Source organism: Polyodon spathula, chromosome 4, assembly GCF_017654505.1.
Source record: "Polyodon spathula isolate WHYD16114869_AA chromosome 4, ASM1765450v1, whole genome shotgun sequence".
Classification (NCBI taxonomy): domain Eukaryota; kingdom Metazoa; phylum Chordata; class Actinopteri; order Acipenseriformes; family Polyodontidae; genus Polyodon; species Polyodon spathula.
This window is the reverse complement of record NC_054537.1, coordinates 42,196,668-42,219,855: the sequence shown is the minus strand read 5'-3', so window position 1 is coordinate 42,219,855 and position 23,188 is coordinate 42,196,668. Positions and strand designations below refer to the sequence as shown.

The window sequence follows — 23,188 nt, the reverse complement described above, 5'->3', positions numbered from 1 at the left end:
CATTTATGACCACCTTTTCAGGAATTCCAGCACCTGAAGAACTGATTTCCATCTACTGCCAGTGCCGACATATTCCACACTTATTGTCTCAGTGGAACTTCTTTGAAGCCCTTGCCTTTTTTAAGATGGCTGGAATAGCTCAGGTAGGGTTTCCTTTGTCATTGGTGTTCTGTAACTGAGAATATGTGTGAAATGCCATGTAATACTTTGCTGCCTCCCAGAATGTTGTAAACAAGATGTAATGTCAGTTGACCATGTCCTGGTAAAAAAAAAATATATTATATATATATATATATATATATATATATATATATATATATATATATATATATATATATATATATATATATAGTGCATAAATGTACATTTTTGAACATTTTTCACATTGAATTTGGTCAGATCTTTGTGTGGGTTGTAGTAGTATATAGAAGGAGTCTAAGAGAAAAAATGTGCAAGGTAATCAAACATGCAATCTTCAGGTGTGAAAAAGTTATTGCCCCCCCCTAGTTAACTCAACCCAATTAAAGGGATAGTTAGGGTCAGCTGTTTGAATACTTTGGTTAACAGTCAGGCCTGATTTGGGCCAGCCCTGCCCAATATAAATCTGACTAACTTCGGCCATTACCATCAGAGTGAAGTTGTCAGCACACAGGTTCTAGAGGCACATCATGCCACGATTAAAAGAAATTCCTGAAGACCTCCAGAAAAAAGTTGTTGATGACTATCAGTCTGGAAAGGGTTACAAAGCCATTTCTAAGGCTCTGTAGCTCCACCAAACCACACTCAGAGACATATTGTCCAAATGGAGAAAGTTTGGCACAGTAGTGAATCTTCCCAGGAGTGGCCGTCTTGCCAAAATCTCTCCAAGAGCAAGGTGTAATATCATCCAGGAAGTCACAAAGAACCCTAGAACAACATCCAGGGATCTGCAGGCCTCTCTCACCTCAGCTAAGGTCAGTGTTCATGACTCCACCATCAGAAAGACACTGGGCAAAAATGAATGCTCATCTCAAGTTTGCCAAAAAGCACCTGGATGATCCTTAACAGTTCTGGAACAATGTTCTATGGACAGATGAGTCAAAAGTTTAACTTTTTTTGGCCAACATGGGCCCCGTTATGTCTGGCGAAAACCAAACGCTGCATTCTACAGTAAGAACCTCATACTAACGGTCAAGCATGGTGGTGGTAGTGTCATGATTTGGGGATGCTTTGCTGCATCAGGACCTGGATGACTTGCCATCATTGAAGGAACCATAAATTCTGCTCTGTATCAGAGAATTATACAGGAGAATGTCAGGTCGTCCGTACGTGAGTTGAAGCTGAAGTCCAGTCAAAGTCAAAGTCCAGACATAAACCCCATTGAGATGTTGTGGCAGGACCTGAAATAAGCACTTTATTCTCGAAAACCCACAAATGTGACTGAGTTTAAGCAGTTCTGCATGAAGGAGTGGGCCAGAATTCCTCCCCAGTGCTGTAAGAGACTGATCAATAACTACAGGAAGCATTTGGTTGCAGTTACTGCTGCTAAAGGTGGCATAACCAGTTATTGAGTCTAAGGGGGCGATTACTTTTTCACACGGGGGCATTGGGTGTTGCATAAATTTCTTTAATAAATATTATTGTGTTATTTGTTCACTCAAGGTCCCTTTTATCTAATATTAGATTTTGGTTGAAGATCTGATAACATTCAGTGTCAAAAATATGCAAAAATGCAGAAAATCAGACAGGGGGCAAATACTTAATTGCGTGCACCTTTTTCTTAAATAAAATTTATAATATATATTTTTATTTATTTATTTATTTATTTATTTAATTCTTTTTAGGTGTTGCAATTCAAGTTTGGGCTAAGAAACATTTAGAATTGCAAAATCATGCTTTTATCATCAGTGGAAAGCAATACTATGTTAAAGGAGAAGCGCTTTTAATCTATTTTTTTTTACCTCACTATATTTAATAACTTCAGCTGAACAAGGCAGTTTATTTTGCTTCCTAAAGGCATATTCTTTGAGATTAACCTTCTGACAGCTGATACATCAGTCACAGTGCTTTCATTAAGTTTGGGTCTGGAGAAAATTGCCTTTTCAGCTCAGCAGTACCTTGTCAGATCTTTCTATGATACCACATATTGGAAACTGAATAAATGTAAAATATCTACCTGCCTTCAAATAAATTAGTCTGAATATCTGGAAACCAAGTAGAAATACATTATAGGTTTTCATTTATTGGTAAGATTTCCTTACCCAGGTTTATTGATTTTTGTAGTTGCAAATATTCAGGTCACATTTTGAAGATGCTACTGTCAGCATGGAAAAAATATTTGGTTTAGATTTGCATCTCATTGCAGTTATGTGTACTGGAGTTTAAAAACAGTATTACATGCAGAATGACTACTAATTGTGTTGTGTTAATAAAAAAAAAAGAAAGTCAACTAGGTTAACTAGTCGCCACTTACTTTTTTATTTTAAATCATACATTTGACTTTGTGCTCTGTTTGTGGATGTACTACTAATGTACCAAATTGAACAAGTTCTCATTTCCTATTGTTAACCTGGCCAATCAATTCATAAAAGATACAGCATAACACACATTTTACACACAAACAACATTTGATTAAAGAAGAATAATAAAATGAAGTCCAGAAAAGTGTATAAATAAACTAATTTAAATGATAATACCCAAACTGTTGACTCCAACTGAAATGTACGACTAAATATATTAACAGAAACACTGGTTAATATTGACTAGGATCTTCTGCCTGCCTACTGATGATAATTCACACAAATGTCCGTCTCACAAAGACAGATGTGACCTTATCCTGTTTAATAAATGCATCTGAATTAAGTAGATATACTGGTAAGGAAAAAACAAACAAACAAAAAAGCAGGCTCTGGAGATAGTTGTAAATGTTTTAATTGCTTTTATTTTTGTTTTAAAGCAAAGTACTACCCTAGTATAGCCATCTTATGTTTTAAGTTCAAGCTACTCATTTAATTATTCATGTATCATTGATTTCATCTTTGTTATTCATCATGTGTTGAAGGCATTCCTGACTTTAATGACTATAAAAGCTACAATCTGCTGGCTGAAGAGTAGTTATTTAAAACCCACGCCTCAAACCAAGACTTTGACATTTACTAAAATTAATAGAACTAGGATGTCTGCTGCACTGTGTATAATTCAAGAGAGTAGCTGATATAAATACTTCGGTTTGAGTATATATACAAGATTGGGAATGGCCTGAATGCCTCGTAGTATATCTTGTGGGCGAAAAAATGTGCTTCTTAAAATTTGTAGACCAGAAAAGAACATTAGCAAGTCTCAATACAATTACTGCTGTGGCTTAGGCTACTTACTAATAGACAGAAGACCTCATTGCAGCAGCTCCTATAACAGCAAATCATTTGCACTTAAAGGCACAGTCATTGGCATTCTGCAAGGTGTATTTAAAAAGAAACAGCAAATGTGTTATATCGGGGGTGGTTTGAGGTGTTTTCTGCTTTATCTTTTCAGTTGCAAGATAAAGAGAAATAAACTGTAAAAAAAAAAAAAAAAAAAAAAAAACCTCCAAGGATTACCTGTCTTTTAAATTATTGTTACTTCAGCAAAACAGATTGATTCAATTGGTTCTTTAAAGAAAGTGTATGCAAGTGCAGTTTATTTTTTTGCTTTATTATAATTTTTTTTTTGTGGAAATTATAGGGAATCTATGCACGTCATCTTCTTGGAAATGCTAGTGCTGAAGATGCCTATAAGTTTGGTGACAGTGTGAAGCCTTTGGCAGAAGTGGGACTCCAGATTGCAGAGAGGTAAACGTGTAAAATAACCCCAAAACTGTAGGTCTGCTGGTTTAAAAACAAACAACAAATGTTCATGTAGGAATATCAATAATTGTTTACGTGGCATATATACTATCTTAGTGATCTGTGATGGTGCATAGCCACTATTCTTTAGGGAGTGTTGTGTTATACTTTTGGGTATCAGTATTAGCCTATTGGTCCCATAGCTACCCGTGCTGAGGAAAAACTGACAATTGTTGAAGGATAACGTTATTTACTATCAGCATGCATTTCAGTCCAGAGCTTTAAAAAGAGTTGGTATGCCACACTGCTTAACAGCTCAGGCTATGTAGAAGTACTTCAAGTGTAAAGTGGTCACGGAAATCAGATTGTCCTAAAACATTGCATGTTGAGGATTTGTTCAGTCTTGGTCTTCAGTTTCTTGTCCAGTATGATTTGTATTATACAAGAAGCATTTTGAAAATCTAGCAGTACAGTTGCAGTTCATTCTGGTATAATAATTTGACAAACAGAAATCCTTTTACTTCATATTGTGGGGAAAAGCATGGACTACAAAGTAGCATCAGCAAAACACATACATAAGTTTACTTGTAGTTAGCAGCCAATGGGTTGAAAGCCTCCACCATTTCATAGAAATATTCTTGGGAGTAGGTTGCTATTGCTGTGGATTCATTATGATATTGGTTTATTCAAACTGTTGGTTTATAGTGTAACTGGATAACAGGATTTTGAATCCCACTGAAAGCAAATGGCAGAAAAAATCCTTATGACATGTAATATTGCGCAAAAAAATTGTAAAAGTGTATTTTTCCTATTCGTGTAGGGGTTCTTATTCTCCAGCCAAGCAACTCATTGAAGCTAAAGGTCTCTTCCAACAATCAGCAAAGGGGAGGCTGATTCTTAGCCAGGTGAAAGAGTTCATGAAAGAACACGTGTTTCCAGCTGAACAGGTCAGCAATGTGGTTATTAAACAACTTTTCACCGGCAATCTGATGTGATCCATAAAGGACTCTATAATCCTGTATAGAGACCAAAGACAATTAATAATAAGATTTTTTTTTTTTTTTTCAAACAAAAATAAAATAAAAGGTTGAAACAAAAACACACTGCTCACAGAGCAAAATAAAAGTTTTAAAAAAACACAAATACAAAACGGATAGGTCAGGCTGGGCAAATTGCTGTCACTGTCCCTATTCTTTTAGTTTCACTTTCGATTTCCCCCTTACTCGCTGTCATTAGCTCCTCTGAACACCCACCAAGAGTGCAAAGAGCTGCAGGCTTTTATGCAGATGACCATCTCCCAATTAGCAGTAAATTAAACAATTAATGGGGAAATGGCCACCTTCTGCACAAGTTTTTTTTTATTTGTGGACGGGGCTTCCCATCCACACTACCAAACAAAACTCTTCGCCGTCACATTTAATAAAACAATAACAAAACGCACAGATTTTGTCGTCATTTAAATATATAATAAATCAAAATAGTAGTAACAGCAACAACAATACAAAACAAATATACTTTATAGGAGCAGGGCTTTGCCCTGCCCCCTTCTCCTGTACAGGGCTGCTGGCCCTGTTACATATCCTTTAAGCAAGTCTTTAATATGATGCTTATGCTAACAAAATCCACTTTCAACATTCTCTACCCAGAAACCTTTACTTATTTTGGGGTACCAATGCTGTTTGCTATGAGTATTTCTATTGGAAAAATGTGCAAATTATTATAGTAAAAAAATAGATTCCCTATAGCTTTCTTGGAAACATGGAAAATGGTCATAGTCGTGTGACCCTTATTATAAATCACATACTGTATTGCTATTATTCCCTTTGATCCTTCAAGTAAGGCATTTATCATTCAAAACAGGTTTGCTTGGCTCATAGTTTCAGCTTTTGCTGCCAGGTGTTTTTTTTTTTTTTCGTTTTTGTTCCCATACATTTCTGTTAGATCTTTACTGAATAACTTTACTTGTAGCCAGATATTGTTTAATCTTAAAAAAGGATCTTCTCTTTATCTCCATTCCTCATCTTCCTCAGAGATTTTATTTAATCATATTCATCAGAAAACTAAACAAACAAAAAAAAAAAAAAGCTACTCCTATTAATTCATTAAACTGAAGATTGGTCGCCCGCAACCAAAACTGCTTTCCTTCCAGAGTGTCATTCTTACAAAATAGCAAACAGTTATTTACTACTGGTTGCCATAATGCACACTTTTTATTACAGTAATAAGCACTATTTCAGCAGTATATCCAGCATATGACAGCACAAAGCAGGAAGGGTGGATAACTGGAAGTTAATGTGATGTTATCTAGGAATTTTAGTTCAGTTTTTTGTTCTTTGATATTGTCACTTAAACACGGTTGAACATTCTGCTATTATTAATAATGAACTTCATCCTTGCAGGTGTTATGTAATCCTGTACTGCAGATTGCTATCTGGGTATTATCCAAATGTTTTCCAGCTGACATGAGTAGAAAAAAGGAGCTGCGAGTTAATTTCAAGGAAACATTTTGTAATTGCCCCCCCCCCTTTCCATTACCAGAAAATCTCAAGTCTTTACCAATAAGCTTTCGATACATTTCGTGAAAAGTAATATATTTCTTCATAATTTCTCTCATTTACCACCTTGCTTGGACAGTTACTGACAAAACTTAAGATTGACCTGATTCAGATTTTTATCGTAACATAGATACATTGACTAGACACAGGCTCATTGCTAGTAAGCTCAGTGGGTTCCTGAGGTTTAATTTTGGAATACATTTTACATTTTTTAAATTTTTTTATTAAAACAGTACTAAATAAATAATTATTTTAATTTGACAAATAAGTACATTAATAAAAATGTATATGATTATTTTTAATTAGTACTGAGGCCCTTTCAAATATCTGCCATTAAGAAACGTTGTTAATGGCAAGTGGCATCTCGTAGTTATTTTGGGATACATGTGCAAGTCAGAACTTTGTGATAAACAATCGGAAATCAGAAGCAGTTATTTAGGTATTTTTAAAAACCAGATAAAAGATTTTCAGTATCAGGGAATGATGATTCTATTGTATTTGTCAGGATAATAATAATAATAATAATAATAATAATAAATAATAATAATAATATTTTTATATAGCGTTTAATCGTTACAAAATACAGGAAAATCATCCTGATAATGAAAATCTGTTTTTTTAACCGCCAATCCCCATTTAGGCTTTCTGATTGTGGATTGCGGATTGCTGAGTTCTAACTTCCACGTGTATCCAAATGAACTTTGAGACACTTCTTAACAACGTTTCTTAATGGCGTATGTAGTCGGCATGGCAATTGGGTTACTGATAATCGGGATTTCTGCTTAAATGGGATACAACTCTGGGAGACGGTTCTTCCCAATGCTATTTATATTGTTTAATTGTGACGTGACTTCATTTAATTGGGATACAGTATTTTCATAGCACAGTGCAGTGAGTGCGTGATTACGCTGTGACTTGCGTAAATTGTGTAAACCACTTTGAACTCTTGAAGGAGCTGGAGTCAGGCTGGTGTGACAAAGAAAGTTGGCATATCAACATCGCAGGTGCCTCACCTTGTGATAAGATGGGATTTCATTCTTTTTCATTTCCTGTAGAAGTAAAACCGATTCATTTTGTTTAGGAATAAAAAAACAAACAGACAATTGACTTGTATTTTAAATGATGTATTTAACATTTAATCATAATGGCCATCTCAAGTGCATCTTGTTTAATTGGGAAAGCCGTTTATTCAGGATATTTTTACTTCTCCCGAGGCATCCCAATAAAGCGCCGCCGACTGTATTTGAAAGGACCTCAGTACCCCAATGCCCGCGGATTAAGCGCCTAATCGATATATTATATAAATATCTTATATATATAATATATATTATATATATCTATATGAGTATATATATATATATATATATATATATATATATATTGTATATAGTAACATAGTTAAAGGATTATATATATATTTGGATATATAAAAGGACAAACCATGAGGTAATATATATATATATATATATATCAGTATATATATAAGATATATATAAGTAGTTATATAGTATTTATTTATATCGTCGAGTTGGATCTGTTTGAATTTTAGGAAGCCTGAAAATACTGAAAGAACTGAAAGTTTTTAATGACAATTTTAGTATATTTTGTAATTCATTTTCTGTTACCTCACAAAATCACTGTCCAGGAGGTCCAGATGCGGATTATCTGCCATTTTGCTAAATTGTGTGAAGACAGGAAGGACACTCAGCGTGATAACGTACTCTGAAGGAGTTTGTAAAAAAAATAAAAAAAAATTGACTGTAAGCAGTGTAGTTTGATCTATTTTTGGTCATGTGATGAGGTTTTAACCAACCACATGCCAGAATGTCTAAGGACTGCAATTTGTTTTAAAGAGGGTGGAAGTTTGTTTCTGTTCACAAAACACATTTCTAGTACCTTTTAAAAAGGAGCTTGGAAGGAATTGTTTTACAGCATTGTAAGAATGTTGTTTATTGTTGTTTTGTAATCTGTGTTTTCTGTTTTAGGAGGTTTCTGAATATTACATAAAAAATACAAATTTACCACTGAGATGGAAAAGTCCTGAAGTGATTGAGAAATTGAGGGTGAGTGAGCCTTCAGGTTTAATTTGTTATATCATGCAAACTGTAATTTAGACTACCATATTTAGGTTTCAACATCATGTTTTTCATAGAGTTTTTGGGGAGACTAAAGGGCCGTTCACACCGGACGCGGCTCAGCAAAAGCAATTATTTCCAACAAAGGCGGTCACACACAGCGGCAGATGGAAACGGCACCCAGTCGGCACCGCAGAGCGGCGCGCAGGAGACGTAAAATACCAGCAACCAATCAGGGAAAAGTAGAAGATTCCTTTGCGAGGAAGAAAAAAAAAAAGTACAATGGATGAAAAGCAAGTGGTTCTGATTTCTGAGCTGTACAATACAACATTAAGTACATTTGAAATCTGCCTTCATTAGACCGGAGCTCCTGTATCAGCCGATGATATTCACCATACTTTTTAAATTTTTTTGGCGATGTCATGGATCCACAGCGATCTTACTTTTTTTTTCTTTCTCTGGTAGAGCAGGGCGATTGCAAGTATCTTTTTTGTTTGCTGTTCATTGTTCCAGTATTGTGTTGTTAAATGCACAGTACCACTGATTGTTGCTGCGTTTACAGCCCCTCCCCCCCAAAAGTTTTATATGATGGGATGGCGTAGTTGCATTTTTTTAATCATGTGTATAATGCTCAATAATATCAATACATAATGATGCCTTTAACTCACACTGTCCTTGCCTATACCCAGCCAACCAGACAAAACCCACAAAGAAAGAAATAAAATATCTCAATTTTTAAATGCAACAATTTTTAAATTTTGTTTTAAACAACACAACTGCCTGATATTTTGGGTAATTGTAGGGGTGTGGGGGTGGGGGGGGATTAAGATGGTGTGTGTGTGGGGTTAAAATTAGGTTTTATAAAATAAATATATATTCTGTTTAAAAACAGTTTTCCCTTCCCGCTGCCATGTGCTGTTTGTTGCTTGTACATGCAGCCGTGGTGTAACAACAGACACTGCGTTCGGTGTGAACAGTGGTCTGTGGCAACTGCAGAGTGACACATAAGGAGGCGGCAAAGCTTTCATCTATAAAATCTGCTTTGGCAACCTTAGAAGGGAACAGCATTTCAGCAATAACTTGTCTGTACCACGGCTCCAGACTACGACTAAAATGGTTGCCAGTGCAAAAAAAACAAAAAAACAATGTGCCATTGGCACTTTGAGTTGGTGGTTACAGCCTTAATAGTAACAATTATCTAAACAGTGTTTCTGTAGGTAAAAATGTCAACATACAACTGAAACAGCATTTAAATCACTCAAAAATCTGTTTGTTTTTTCATCTATGTCACTAAGAATTACAGAGAAATTGGCAAATATACTGTGGTATTTATTTAGTCAGAGAACAGAACAAAGAAAATTCCAAGGTAAGCAGTAGCAGTAACGCTATTCAAAAGCCATCTGAGAAATCACTACGCAAGTATATATGCAGCAGCGGCATCTACTTATTAAACTAAATGTGAAAACAGCCTAAGAAATTATTTGAAGACAGCAAAGCCTGAATAGGATCATTTCATACAAAAAAACCCACTCAGAAACCCCTACCTCAAGTAACAGTGCAGTGCAGTGCAGTGCAGTGCAGTGTTTGGCTGTTCCATGAATCCTCCCTCAGATGTGGGAAATCAGTCTGCTTTCAATTCACAAATGCCATTTCATCTTGAAAATGTTACAATAAATGGCAATGTTCAATGTAATGTTTATGGCAAGGGAAAAAAGTACAAGATATATGTTAAAATCAAACCGTCTTCCTGGACTATTTTTTCCCAGTGGAAGGATGCATAATATATGGCCTGCGGCCTCATGCCTCACAACGCAACCAGGGCGTGCGGTGAGAATTGTCTTACCGCACACCCTGTGGTGGGTTATTTCTTACATGAATTACTTTAATAGTTAATATAGCCCTCTGGATGAAACTGTCAGCAAATAAATAAAATGCACCAAATATGACAATGTAATCAACAATCTATATCTATCTATCTATCTATATATCTATATATATCTATATATATATATATATATATATATATATATATATATATATATATATATATATATATATATATATATATATATATACATACACACACACACACACACACACATTTTACAAAGTAATGCAGCATATTTAATAAACACTTATATTTAAGATTTGGAATATTCTTTTTAGATTCTGAAGCTGCATGCCGATATGCAGAATCACTCTTTTTAAATTTACTGTTTAGTTTAGGAATGCAACAAAGCTTTCGTAAATACCCAGAAGTGTTGCGACAATAGTGATGTTTTTGTTCAGTCAATGCTCAGCAGTACCGTTGAATTTAGGTACCCACACATTGCTTTAGATATGCCAGTAACTGTTTGTGAGGAATGGGACATGTGTACATTGGTACGGTATTTTGATATATTTGGTCTATATTTGGCAGGAGAAAGCTAAAGCCTCCGGACTCTGGAACCTGTTCTTGCCTGCAGTCAGTGGCCTGAGCCAGTTAGATTATGCTTTCATTGCTGAGGAGACCGGGAAATGCTTCTTTGCTCCAGATGTGTTCAACTGTCAGGCTCCAGGTAAATCAACCAATTCTTATTCTAATAACACGTTGGACATCTATGCATGATGTTTACTGCTTTCTGTTTGAAATAAACTATTTGTATCATAGTTACACATTTTTTTTGCAGCAGTGTCAGATATAGTCCTTTTCTGGCCTCATTTTTAGCCATTTAACTTTCTTAAATAAATTGTGTGTTGAAGAAAAATATTAGCTTTGACAGACGATGAATATTGCATCTGAAAACCCTTGAATAAGTGCATAAACTTACCCTTAAATACTATAGGAGACTGTTTAAAGATTCAAAGACCCACATTACATTATGTAATTGTTTTTGTACAGCTACTGTATATGCAAGCTGCAGTAAATATATATTTTTTCATTTCTAATACTGTAACAACAATTAATTCCTTCTTAAGGATCCACAAATATATGTATTAGATATTTCTTACCTTTTTGACCTTGTGAGACAGTTAACAAATACACATTTTCATATTGTTTTTGTTTGTATAATGGTTAAAATTGTATTTTATCATTGCATCCAGATTGCTTCCCAACCAGTATTAACAGGATTAACCTTATCATATATTTTAGAATTGAAATTATGTTAACTTTGACTACTTTGGTGTTTGCCACAGATACAGGGAATATGGAAGTGCTTCACTTATACGGCACAGAGGAGCAGAAGAGACAGTGGCTAGAGCCTCTTCTTAAAGGAGACATTCGCTCTTGCTTCTGCATGACTGGTAAGGATTGTTATCTTTCTAAAATGAGGTAAAACAGAAATATTAAAGGTTAAATTTGTTAATTTGGATTCATATGTAGTTTTTTTCTGACTTTGTGAACGAAAAGACACACATTTGCCCATTTTCCCTTTGGAAATAGTGATATTTTGAAATATCACTGTCATGGTCACAAAAGCAAAGTTTGTAGGGAATAATAGCCATTTTCTATACTTTTGAGGCATAAGCAATTAGGAAATAACACTTACTACCCAGGAACAAAAAAAAAAAAAAAATTGTTACACAGTGTAATTTTTAATAAGTAATAAAATGTAAAAAAAACAGAAATTGTGTCATGAATTTTCCCTGTAAGGTCTCCACTTTCTCATTATTTATTTATCCTGCTCTATACCATTGTATACGGTAACGTAACATACGTTTAAGTTAGAACTGTTTAAAACGCATGCCCAGTACATTATTTGTAGAGGTCTACTTAAATCGCGGTAAATTTACGTATTTTTCACGGGTAGGTTGCAGAATAAAATTAAGATTTCGCAGACATTTCACTGACCTGTTTAAACATTAAATAAACCTAATTAGACAGTATTTCAGAACACTATAAAACCTAAAAATAGTGGTATATGCTTCCTTAATTAAACAGAGTGCTGCCATTTGTTAAAGGCACGCATGCAGCATCCCACTGCAGTTGACTTGCCCATACATTGAAACTGCACTTTCTGCATCCACTGAAATGGTTGGAAGTGTAAGGCAAAGCTTTGCCAAGTTATACAGATGTGGAAATCGATTAGAAACAGTCCCAAAACTCGGTTACCGAAGAGCATCTGGCATACTTTTAATAAAGACAATGTATGCAGCATGTTTGTTGTTATTTGTCCCTCCCATCCAATTATTTATCTTATTAGTACCTTGTCAAAACAAAGAAAATGTGACTGTTCGGTTCTAAAATTGATCGTATTTTCTCCTAAGACACATTAAGATATGCAAAACACTTGCCTCAATTTGCATGTACAGTTTTTTTGGGAAATATCTTGAAACGATCATTAGCCGAAATATACTTTGCTTTTTCTGTTATCCATTTTTACTATTTTACCTCCAATGCTAAAAACTAGATTTTAGCAACCTAAATAAAAACAGTGCAGCACCAACTCACAGAAAAGCAGTAAAGACGCCCTGATAGTACACAACAACGTTAACCGCTTTGGAGAATTTTTTTTGTAAATGTTATTTGTGGACGTTTTTTGTTTGTTTGTTTTTTTGACGGCACAGGGCGGTGTCTCTCCGTACTTGTCCATATGCATTTGTGCCTAAAAGAGGTGAATTTCGAAGTGACCCCTAAATTTAACGATTTTCACGATTTAGGTAGACTCCTAATTATTTGTAATGCTGCTTGTGACCGGTAAGGTTTAGTGGTGTGGTAGCAGCGAACTAAAAGAATGGATATGTTTTTTAAAAAGACGGGCTGAAAGAACCGGTAGCGGTGGCGTTAGTGAAAGCAGTTGTAGTGAGGTTAGTGAAAGCAAAAAAATGAAAATGACAGCAAAAAAAGAAGCACCGTCAATTCTCTGATGACTATATTGCTATTGGATTTGCATGTACAAGTACCGATCCCCCTCAAGCCTTGTGTTTCTTTTGTGGAGAGAAATGATCAAACAACAGCATGAAGCCAGCTCATTTGCAGCAACACAAAACACGCTGTGCATTTTGGTAAGCCAATTACATTTTTTCAAAGAAAGCTTGCAGAGTTTCAGACCTGCCAGATGAAAATGAAAATAGCTGCAACTATTTCAACAAAAGCACTGGAGGCCTCACATGCAGTCTCCCTTCTTGTAGCGAAGTCAAAAAAGCAAAAGATCTTATTCTGCCTGCGGCTGTAGTGCTTGCAGAAACCATGCTCGGTTTCTTGATGCCCGATGCCATCAAGAAAGTACCGTTATCAAATGATATGGCTTCTCGTAGAATTGAAGACATGTCTGAGGATATAGGGCCCGATATTCGAAAGGTTTGCGCACCACGCAGAGGGGTACGTGCGTTGCAAATGGTAGTTGTGCTGAAATTGTGCCAAGTTGCCATATACGAAACGTCCTTTTGCGCGTCACAATCCATTCTGCGCTGTGCAGAAATAAAATGTGCGCAATATGGGGGGAGTGGCTGACAATATGCGTGATCCTGGTATATTCTAAGGTATGTGCCAAGCACAAAACCAGGTTTGCGATGTGCAGAATAAGGATTGTAAAAGGACTGTATTAACTCCACGCACACTACCATTCCAGCACAGGCAACAATTGGAAACGTGGGTAGCATGCAGCGTGTCCATCAACATGTGGATATGAATGATGCAAGGCACACCCAGCAACATCAACCCCGACATAGGTGAAGATATGCTGAAAGGGTGGACCGGCCTCCTCACACATATGAGAAGCTCAGCAATGAGCAAATCGTGTTCAGGTATCGTCTCAACTCCTGTATGCCACATGCTGCATGATGACCTGGTAGAACAAACCTGCGCAGTCATGCCTTGTCTGAGCAATTGGTAGTGTCTGTCTGTATGTGTATCCTGGCTACCGGGACCTTCCAGAAGGTAGCAGATGATACAGTGGGGATCACCCAGTCAGCCGTGTCGTCACCTCGACAGGTTCATAACCGCGTTGCTGCGATGTGCTGAGGAACATATAAAATTCCCCAGTACCAGAGCAAACAGTGAGGTGATAATGCGGGGTCTTTATGAGGTTGCGCACCTGCCACGCGTGGTAGGTGCAATTGACTGCATCCATATTGCTATGCGGGTACCTGTTCCTGTTGTCCTGTTCTATCAGGATTACAGTTGTATTTGGAATTGTGGGAAATTGAAATAGCTGTTCCATGCCATGTAAACAGGGTATTCTGAATGAATCAGTCCGTATTCTTGATACCAGTATTCTGAAAACGTGATACCGAATACTCACTTAGTATTAGGATACTATCGGAATACTAGCCCTTCTAGACACCTTATTCAGAAAACCTGTTTTTATATATAAGACGATGGCTTGTGTGCCCAACAAAGCCTTTGCAATAACTGTGCACAAATATATTAGTACTTGTATGACCCCAAACTGGTTTGTCAAAACTGGTGGCAGACTAGTACATATCTTGAAAATTTTTTAGTTCGCCAGTCATCAATACCTGGAGATATATATATATATATATATATATATATATATATATATATATATATATATATATATATACACACACACACACACACACACACACACACACACACACACACAGAACAAAAATATAAACGCAACATGTAAAGTGTTGGTCCCATGTTTCATGAGCTGAAATAAAAGATCCCAGAAATTTCCATTCGCACAAGAAGCTTATTTCTCTCACATTTTGTGCACAAATTTGTTTACATCCCTGTTAATGAGCATTTCTCCTTTGCCAAGATAATCCATCCACCTGACAGGTGTGGCATATCAAGAAGCTGATTAAACAGCATGATCATTACACAGGTGCACCTTGTGCTGGGGACAATAAAAGGCCACTCTAAAATGTGCAGTTTTGTCACACAACACAATGCCACAGATGTCTCAAGTTTTGAGGGAGTGTGCAATTGGCATGCTGACTGCAGGAATGTCCACCAGAGTTTTTGCCAGAGAATTGAATGTTCATTTCTCTACCATAAGCCGCTTCCAAGGTTGTTTTAGAGATAATGCATTTATTTCAAATGAATGATTTCCTTATATGAAATGTAACTCAGTAAAATCTTTGAAATTGTTGCATGTTGCGTTTATATTTTTGTTCAGTGTGTGTGTGTGTGTGTATATATATATATATATATATATATATATATATATATATATATATATATATATAATTTATTTATTATCCTTGTAGTCACATTGAGATTAAAACCTCTTTTACGAGTGAGACCTAGCCAAGCAGGTAGCAGCAAGTCAATCGTACAACAAGAACAATACACAATAAAATACAATTAAGACACAAGGCAAATCACATTTAAAACAATAATCAAAATACACAAAATTAGTCAACTATTTAAAACAATTACAACTGTCAGTCATGAAATCATACAGTTTACTCTTAAATTGCAATAAAGATATCTGGGTCTGCAGCTTTAGTTTGGACTGGAACTCATTCCAGGACCATGGGGGCATAATAAGCAAAGGATCCTTTACCAGCCTCAGTACGCACATTTGGGATTTTAAAATGCAAAAAAAGAATGAGATCTGAGGCTATGGTTACTATGGGAAGCTATAAGGTATTCATTTAAATAAGTATATTCATATAATTTACATTGAATAGCCTTATATACCAGAATATAACAGTGCTTCAACCTGCGTAAAGCCAAAGAAGTCCAGCCTACCAAATCGTATAATATACAATGATGAGTATTAAATCTTGTATTTGTATTGTACCTCAATGCTGCATGATATAGCGAGTCCAGTTTACCTAAAGTTGATGGTGATGTAAACCTATGCACTGCATCAACATAATCAATTTCCGGCAAAAACATACAAGCAATAAGCCTCTTTTTTTGTTTCCATAACATATATAATATGTGCATATCATAGTGACGTTTATAGCATATTCCCATGCCCAACAGACGAGTGTGGAAACATGCACTCACCTCTTTCCAGCACACTGCCTTCCTTCTGTTCCTTTAATATGGTCCTATTAGCATATGGTAATGCATCGGTAAATAGAAACATGAGATGCAAATGTATTCTAGGTGGACATTCAATATGCACATAGCGCAATCAAATTTGAATTGGGTGAAAGCCCTAATTCATCTGAATATACAAATATCTGTCCCATAACTGCGCACCGCTGCCTCAATAGTGTCAGAGTAATAGTCCACTCTGGAGTTGGGTACACTAGTACAAACGTACAATAGTACAGAACCCCAAACCCTCCCCCATCTGTACACACCGGATGGGCAGATCAGTTATGTGTTTTATCACTATATTGATGTGATGGACAGCGGTAGTGTGTTTATATGGACAGTTATATCTGTTCTTCACTGCTCCACAGGCTTATCGGCATCTAACGTGTACCATCAAAGTATGGAAATGTAGATTGAGAGAAGAATGAAGAGGGGCGGGGGGTCCTGTCTGTTATCTTTGCTGTGTGTTGCCACACATTTGTAGATTAATTGTATAAATACGTCATACACCCATCTTGTGGCCCATTGCTTTAGTTGGCTATTCCATAGGTTGCTGTGCATTACGGATGAGGGGTGGGCAGCTGCAGTTAACGTTTTCCTAAAATCAGACCGGTGATATGGTCAACCAATGAAAGACCTGTATTTTCTCTGCAGCAGTCCAATCATAAGTTAGCTGAATGTCGGTGTTGCTAATTGTACAGAGACTGTTCATTTATTGAGAAGTCATAGTAGGCTGCAATTAACATTTTAGGAGCGTATTTAGAATTAATTATGATTCTTACAAAAAAATGGCATAACGAAAAAAATCCATTCTGGCGACACTCAAAACCTTACAAACTGGGCTTAATCATGGTGTTCAAATGGATGAGTAGAACATAATGCATTTCTGTGTATTGTGTATATAAAAATGCTTGATTGATGTTTACTTTGCAGGTGAATGACCTTGTTACATTTACAAATCAGAGAGTCTGCTACCACAGTTAGAATTTGTCACGGCACGACTTATATAAAAAAAAAAAAAAAAAAAAAAAAAAAAAAACATTCAGAAAAAAAGACAGTATCCAAAGCCTTTTTTATTTTATTTTACTTCAAAAACATACAGGTATGTCTGATCAGCTGGCCTTTAAAGAAGCCTATATAGTATTTCCTTGTGATACAATACTGTCTGTATTCAATAAAACAGTGGCATTATCAGTAGATTCATTTGAAAACTCTGCGCCTAGCTATGGAGCCAATTGTGTATTTGAATGGTCCGTATGTATGTGTGCACAGTATATTGTGTGGTCTCGTCTGCTGTCATATTGGTACATACTGTGGCACCAATTTCTCGCTTGGTTGTGGTGGTGGTCGTTGATGCCCATACTGCAGGCAGATACGATACACCGGTGTGTGTGCACATTCTGAACAGCGTTACGAATTGGATGTTAACTAGTTGCTCGTGTTAGTCTGCATGCTTAGACGAATTTATTCATTGAAATACTTTGGACGACTTGCAAAAACTTTAGCTCTTTGAAAAACGTGAATTAGGAATGGTGATAAATTTTGTTGCAAAAGCACTATGAGTGGGCAACTGTGTCGAAGATTGGGCAATAGTCTCTAATTTGTTTGACAAACTTAAGATGGTGTTGAAACTGGTGAAAAAAAATGTGAGCTTTAACTGATGAATTCCACGAACGAATCAGCTAATTGCTTGCGTTCGTTTAGTGAATCCGCATGTATACAACACGCAGCACATACTGCGACAGACTGTAAAGTATGCAGACTAACACAACAGGAGAAGAAATGTTCAAGGTAGTCTGAACATGATTTGAGTTGCAACTTTTGCAAACTTAACTTAATCAAGTCCAGGCCACTCAATGCTTGTCTGTTTCGAGTTCTTTGTGAAGAGCTGGGGGCGGAACACCATCAACTGTTGGTACATAAGGGTGTTCGCTGGCTTTTGAGAGGGAAAGTCCTACAGAGACTGTTTGAACTACGTACAGAAGTTCACACGTTTCTTGTTGATCATTCGTTCACTCTTGCCTCTCTGTTTGACAGTACCATGTGGTTAGCTCAACTTGCCTATCTCGCAGATTATTTAGCAACCTGAATGATCTGAATTTGTCCTTACAAGGTTGTGATACTAATATTCTGAATCTCTATGACAAAGTTAATGCTTGCAAGAGAAAAAAACAGGTTCAAGTGTCACACTGAAATGTAAGTATAATATATCTAACATCAGTTATTACTTCGTTTTCTAAGATTTTTATTTTGTAATTGTATGATAAAACTTTAAATCTAAGTCATTTTTCAGTAAAGTGGGATGTATCACTTTTGTAATGTTATTGCTAATTTTGAAAATAAGTACTTTATCGGTAAGATAATATTGGGGGTACACAAGACAGATCAGATGATTGAAAGGGGTGCAGCAGTCTGGGAAGGTTGAGAACCACTGGTTTAAAGTGTATGTTGATAGTGTAAGGTTAATCTACTTTACAATAAAATAGTTGAGACAATGATTGTCAAAACTAACAAAGTCTTTACTGTGGAAACAGCAGAGAGACAAATATTTTTCAATAAGAAATTAAGAGCATCTCCCCAGGTCTCATTTGGTGTTAATTTGAGCTGTAACTGGCCTCAGCACATGTCTTTGTCTGAGCGCTTGTCTGGCATCAGTAATGGTATATCTGACAGTCACAGCAACATACAGAATATGTATAGCTTTACGACCACATTTCTAGCCTACGTGCAGAAAATAACATAAGTTACACCCAAAACCATAAAAAAACATGTTCTCCTCTCTTAGCTCTTTCAAAAAGAAACACATTTTAATTACTTTTACTCTGCTCCCTCCACTGTCTCCTCTCGCCTCCTCCTCCCTGTCTACAAGCTGAGTGTCACATAATTCAAACACATCCATCTACTCCTTTTACACACACAACCAAATTTTATGACCTGTGATACATTCCAGAGCATGTGCTGAATTCATGGTGATTAGAACTAGCTATATGCAAGCCTTGTCTGAAAGTTTAATACACTTTTAATTCAAACTTAGTTTCACCTTTTCTCGGATTAGTTTAGTCTCTTACTTGCTGTTTGAACATTAAAATCATTATATATCCCCCTTACAGCCAAACAATTCAATTTTCTTTACTAAGCTGTGCAGTAAACTGCAGTTCGTTCTTCTGACAGCAGAGCTTGTTCTATTCAGGTCAGAGTGACATGCACAGCTCTGCAACAATGCATCCGGTTTAAAGAAATGTAAGCACTGATACAGCAATGTTTGACAATAATTTGTTTAAAGTTTTATTTTAAGAAGCACTTTCATATTATAAGGTGCCAAGTATAAAATAAAGCACAAATATTTTAGCAGGTGTTGTTTTTTTTTTATTCTAGAGCATTTGTCCAGCATTTCTACCTTTCACTTCCCGAGCTCTGCATCTCTCCGACATCAACCCGCTCTGACCCTAACCTTAACCCTATCCCTAACCCTGAGGACAGTTTCTAGTGGATATTCTATGACCCATTGTCACCTAAGGCAAAAAAAATTGAGTTTCATAAAACTTTAGCTTGGGTGCGATATCACTGATTTTCACTAGAAACCTGGGACAGCGAGACCGCAAGTAGGAAGTTTCATCGCAGATCCTATTAGAACATACAACGGGGCTCAAACTACTAGTCAAACTACTACTCTTGATGCATATACAGACTCAGAATTAATATCCAAGTAGTGATTGCTAATCTTGGTGTGGTCAAACATATTTAGATTTAAACAGAAACGAATCTAAATGGATCAGTTTTAACCTAACTTAAAGATATTTAAAACGTAAAACAAAAAAAAAAAAAAAAAAAGAAAATAAAAGCATGTACCTGATCGCAACCACATCGCAATCACGGGACCTTTATGAAGCAAGCTCCTGATTTGTAAATTTTTGTAGACCTATCTATTCTCACTTTAACGTAGGCACATATATGAAAATTGTAATAGTGTATAATGGCAACTTACTGCAGAGGCATATGTACAATAATAAAAAACCGGGGCCACCTGAAAATGCTTTCTGAAAACACTTGTAATTCTGTATGGTAATTTCAGTCTTGCCCTCCAACTCCAAGATTGGTATTCAGTTAAAACATCATGACATTAAATTAAAACTACATGCATTTTTTTTTCAATCACAGGATTGAACAAGAATAAAATCAATGCTTATTTTTTTTCAATCTGTTTATAGAGCCTGATGTAGCTTCCAGTGATGCGACCAATATGGAATGTAACCTTCAACAAAATGGAGACAGCTATGTGATCAATGGAAAGAAGTGGTGGAGTAGTGGTAAGTCATACATATATAGTACTGACAAATGTTTATAGTGCATCTTTATAATAGTAAGTGCCAGAACCAGTATTTGAGAATGTCTTCTTGTAATAAGATCCAGATCCATTTTGAATGTCAGTCATAAAATGCTATTTGCTAATGTTTAATTAATATGTGCCATCACTCAGTTAACAACATAGCCTTCCCTTACTATAGAGACAGTTTTTGATAATACAGCAGAGCATTAAAAGGAATAGAATAATATTTATGCAATGTACTTTCCCTGTATCATTTGATACTCAATACCAGCAAATCAGTAATGATATCACTTGAGCATTATCAATTATAAATTTGAATGGAAACAGAGCTGCAGTTTCAGAAAGCAATGTTCATACTTGGAATAAGCTGTGCCTTATCAAAGTAGACTCATTTTCCCACTAGATTTTAATGTGGTAGAAAAATTAAAACAGTGCAAAGTTTAATTAATTATGAGTCATCTGCCCTGTAGACTGCATAGTCTGTTCAAGTATGCTGAAATCTGAAAAACGATATACCTTTCCAAGAAGTTAAAGTGCTGGGAACTCTCGATGACATGCTTTTATCCAGTCATGTAATTTGCTATTTGAGTTTGTGTTCAGTGAAATATGCCCTTCTTGTGTCCTTCCCTTGAACCCAAGTTCAGTCATTCCTTCTGTCAAAGGAATGACAATAACCTTTTCACCTAACTTTGAACAGGATTCAGTGTGTCACTAGAGATGCAAAATTAATTGATGCATCAATTATTGATAATCCTTCCTTAAAGAATAAGTAGCAAGGTTCTTAAAAGTATAGCGTTTCAAAATGTCAGCTCTAGTGCACTGAGGTTTGAGATCTGTCCTCTAAATCGAGGTTTCCCAACCCTGCTCCTGGGGACCCCCTGTATCTGTTGGTTTTCATTCCAACTTAGTTCTGTTACTTAATTAAACCCTTAATTGAACTGATAATTTGCTTAATTAGACCTTTTTAATTGAAATCTGCAACTGTTCAAGTAAATGTCTAATTAAGCAAATTATCTGTTCAATTAAGGGATTAATTAAGTAATTGAGAACTCAGTTGGATTGAAAACCAGCGGACACTGCTCTAAATCACTGCAGGAAAAGCGATAAAAAATTAAAATAAATAAACATAAGAAGTGCTCCTGCTTTTTCTGTTCCGTACCACATCATGTATTGTTATTGCTGTTACCTGTTTGACAGTGTGGGCAATAATCCTTTGAGTGCACTAGAGCGGATGTTTGGAAAAGAGCTTTGAAACAGACTTTAAAGTTATAAATGTAAAAAGTTATCAGAATGTTAACAATGAAAAGAAAAATTACAGGTACATTATTGAAGCAGTTGTAGCAACATGTGGGGACGTGTAACGCCTTGTTTTTCGGTAACATGTAATGCTTACTCGCGTTGGACCAGTCGCGTCAGTTAAAAATATTTTATTTTCATTTTCCTGATTTAAAAGTGAAAGCTACACAATTACTTTATTAAAATGGAAGAATCTGACATGAAGATTGAGTTCAGCAATTTATTGGCTATTTCGCGGGGTAACTTTCCGCTGAGGAACACAGTCCCAAATAAAATTAGAATAGAAAAACGACATACACGTAGAGAAAACAGTTTTTATTATTATTATGACGTTGTCAAATAAATTAACTGTAGGATTGTTGCATAGTCTGTGTAGAAACAAACTCGAAACTTGTTGGAGGCGGGGCGTCATTCAAGCTGGAAGGGAGTGGATTGGCTGGGGCGGAAAGAACTGAACCAGAGTTGGCAGTTTGACTGGCTGGTTTTGAGGCAGGGCGTTGTTTGGGTCCAGCTTATGACAGAATTGTTGACCAGTTGTGTCTGGTTTGCTGTCCAGTAGCTGCAAATTGAGCCTTTATTACAGTGTCCTGTCACAGACATGATTTTGCTTGTCTCTAGACCAGCGTCAGAAAGCAGCAATGTTTAAGTAGCTTTTTATGTTCTAAGATTAGTTGTAGATTAGAATGTTAAGGGAAAAAGCCGGTATTTATGTGCGGCTTGATTTAAAATTTAATTAACAGTTAAGCACTTCAACGTCCCAGTGGGCATCTGTGCAAAATAGAAGCCCGTTAGATCTGGAAGCTGATTGGCTGTTCACACTCAATCGTTTTCTAATTAAATGCATAAAGAAAAAGATTTATGTTAATAAAGCCTTTATTGATCCAGGGTTGTCTTGTATGCTGGAAAACTAGTCCTTTATAAAAAATAATAATTTGATGCTTGTTAATCAGCTATTTTCTGTAGCACAGTACTTTAAACTTGACTTGGAAACCATCTTGTAAAGGAGGAGACATCTAGTCAAAATGATTATCATTGCATTTTTAAAGTTGCTTTTAGTAGTTCTAAGTCTGGCACATTAGTGTTTTATATTAAAGGAGGGTGTCTTCAAATCTCATATGTCTTTTTTCCCATGTAACTAATGCTAAATAGCATAATTATGTGAAAACAAGAAATGTACCTGTAGGTCG

At 36.0% G+C, this 23,188-nt stretch overlaps 1 protein-coding gene across 2 annotated transcripts in view; it reads left to right on the top strand.

The window, feature by feature from the left end:
- The window catches only part of nphp3 (nephronophthisis 3), a 97,679-nt gene that overhangs the window by 45,211 nt on the left and 29,280 nt on the right, over window positions 1-23,188 (top strand). For both annotated transcript variants that reach the window (XM_041247943.1, XM_041247942.1), the window contains 7 exons: window positions 22-143; window positions 3,700-3,806; window positions 4,621-4,747; window positions 8,341-8,418; window positions 10,850-10,988; window positions 11,608-11,715; window positions 20,587-20,685. In XM_041247943.1, the coding sequence (XP_041103877.1) occupies window positions 22-143; window positions 3,700-3,806; window positions 4,621-4,747; window positions 8,341-8,418; window positions 10,850-10,988; window positions 11,608-11,715; window positions 20,587-20,685 (780 nt within the window). The remainder of the gene's footprint in view (window positions 1-21; window positions 144-3,699; window positions 3,807-4,620; window positions 4,748-8,340; window positions 8,419-10,849; window positions 10,989-11,607; window positions 11,716-20,586; window positions 20,686-23,188) is intronic.